A 2506-nucleotide genomic window follows, 5' to 3' on the forward strand; every position below is an offset into this window, starting at 1 on the left:
GTGAGTATAGGCGAACGAGTGTTGTAGGACGAGAACCATTGGCCTATTGTGAGGAAATTGTTCGTTACGGACAGTAGTATTTTAGTTGTTTGGTACGAAACGATGATACCGGTGTGCATCGCTAGAATTTCACCGAAACAATTCCTGTGTATGACGTGTAAAGGGATTCTGGTAAATGGCTATTTTCAAATCAATCACCTGGCACCCGTTTCATTCAGTTTGTGGGACAAACAATGTTGTCTGGATTTGTCTTCGACGGTTCGTGCGGTTTTTTGATATATGATATATATAGATATATGTATATATGGTATCAACCAAACCGCAATTAAAATTTATATTTTATGATGGATATACTATGGATTTTTCGATAAAATTTGAAATTATTCTTTTTTTTAAATCGAATGATAATAAATCAATTTTAAATATACATATCGCGCGTACGTGTGAAAATTGTTTACACATGACGAAACATAAATAGCGAGTGAAAATTAACCTTAAAGGGCAGTTCTAATTTAAAGTACGATACGTTTTGACGCAGCGACGATATCGAAATCAATAAAGTTCTATCCAAAATTATTACTAGTTGAAAACTTAAGATCGATTAAGTTTTGATTGTTGAATTATCGAATAACAATTAAAATGTTTTGCACTTTTGATTAATGTAATTATTAAAACGAATTTACACGTGTAACGAGGAAAATTTGTCAATCATTTTTTTCCAACCAACCAAAGTGAAATTTTATTGAAAATCATCCTGATCATGGAATACCTAAGAAATTTTTTAATTAATTCATATTTACTTAAAGTTACTTACACGATGTTTTATAAAGTAATATTTTACCTGGAATTCATCCAACAGTAGATTATGGGATTATACATGCTGTTAGACATCGCAAGCCAGTAAATACCCAAGAAAACTTCTTGGATATACGATTCATTCGTAACCTCCGGAAAATACGACGTTATGATGAAGTATACGTGAAAAGGTAACCAGCATATCGCAAATATTAGTACCACCACGATCATCATTTTTACCACCTAAAAAAAACAACATTCATATTTATTTAATTAACGTCTTGTTTTTTTTTTTTCAATCAGAATTAATCGAAGGAAATTATTTAAAAGAAGTGTAATTGTCGTGAAATATATATAAAAATAGATAGGAAAATCAAGATGGAAGGGAAAAATTCATAAAATAGTAGAATATTCCTTTTCGAAACGAACCAGGCAAGTCAATTCCCTTAAATTCTAATTCTTTTACTCGTAAGTCATGCGGCTAAAATAGAGTTTATTACTCAAAATGGAATTATATCTTTTCGAACGAATTTAATCTAAATTCTTTTCGATAAAAGAAGATATACATATTTTTTTATATTCGTAATATAATTTACACCGTGATCTCGACAATCCTGTTACGAAATGTCCATTTAATGTCCACGATTTTTATCTCTCGTCGTAAAACGAAAAGAGAAAAATTCGTTCGAACTGCATAAAGCAATTACAACGAAACCTCTCGAGCAACCTCTTTCGCGTTAAAGCCGCTTAAACAATTTTCGACAGCTGGCGAAAGTTTGAAGAGCAGAAAGAGGAAATCGTGTGTCCACCGTTGTCCAAAGTTTGACAACCGCGCTTGAACTCCATCTTAAAGTTCGGTCCAACGGAATTTAACTCGTCATTGTCCGGCCCCACTTTACGGAGCCGCTCGCCTATGAAATTGTATCATTGTGCCATTATTATACGCGTCACGGGATGAGCGCGGTTACACCGACATTCCAACGTATTCAAGCGATTCAACTCCGTCCGTCGAAAGTAGAATCTCAACAGGCCATCTATTGCACGTTTTATTCGTATAACCAGACTTCCGAGAATACAATTTCACATTCGTATTTTACGAGAAGATGTACCGTACGAGGAGATCCGCTTGATCCATCCAACTAGATGAAATTTTCCTCGAGAATTTGCATTTTTTTTTTTTTAACTTATTTCATCGTTTGGATCTAGAAATTTATACACGCAAGAGCGTGCGAGTCTCTCATTCATTAATCGATCGCTTTTCGACTCCGTGCGTGGGCTCGACCATCTCAATCCCCTCGATTAATACCATTTTTTGCTATTATCTTCGCTCGTCATCTCCTTGTTTTCTTGATCGAGGTGGCGCGCTTTTTAATTTATAATCGCGCGTAGGGAAGGGAGATCGATTTCTGGATGTCCAATCCACCGCCCACGATTCGAACTTTTTCTTCTTTCTTGGATATATCTCCTCGGTCGTTGCCGAGGGTCATCGTGGAACATTGTTACCGGCGAGATGGACACTCGATGTATGGAAGAAAACGAGTCTTCTTTGTCGGTTAATCGAAATCCAATAGGACCACTTGGGAAAGAAGATGGTCTCGTATTCCTATGCAATACTATTTCCCTTGTCTTTTTTCCCGCTCGTCGCGTTCATTTAATTAAACGATCGCTTGATTGACGTGTGTTCTCTCTCTCTCTCTCTCTCTCTCTCTCT

The 2506-nt window shown here is 36.0% G+C and overlaps 1 protein-coding gene and 1 long non-coding RNA gene across 3 annotated transcripts in view; one reads left to right on the top strand and one right to left on the bottom strand.

Annotated features, from left to right (window-relative positions):
- Window positions 1–303, top strand: part of LOC102674562 — a 780-nt gene extending 477 nt beyond the window's left edge. Inside the window, exon 2 of the long non-coding RNA XR_421233.2 lies at window positions 11–303. This is a non-coding gene — a long non-coding RNA (uncharacterized LOC102674562). The remainder of the gene's footprint in view (window positions 1–10) is intronic.
- Window positions 1–2506, bottom strand: part of LOC102674732 (tachykinin-like peptides receptor 99D) — a 32380-nt gene that overhangs the window by 1698 nt on the left and 28176 nt on the right. For both annotated transcript variants that reach the window (XM_006612268.2, XM_031508806.1), the window contains one exon: window positions 842–1038. In XM_006612268.2, the coding sequence (XP_006612331.1) occupies window positions 842–1038 (197 nt within the window). The remainder of the gene's footprint in view (window positions 1–841; window positions 1039–2506) is intronic.

The sequence above is a fragment of the Apis dorsata genome, unplaced genomic scaffold (assembly GCF_000469605.1).
Source record: "Apis dorsata unplaced genomic scaffold, Apis dorsata 1.3 scaffold_102, whole genome shotgun sequence".
NCBI lineage: Eukaryota > Metazoa > Arthropoda > Insecta > Hymenoptera > Apidae > Apis > Apis dorsata.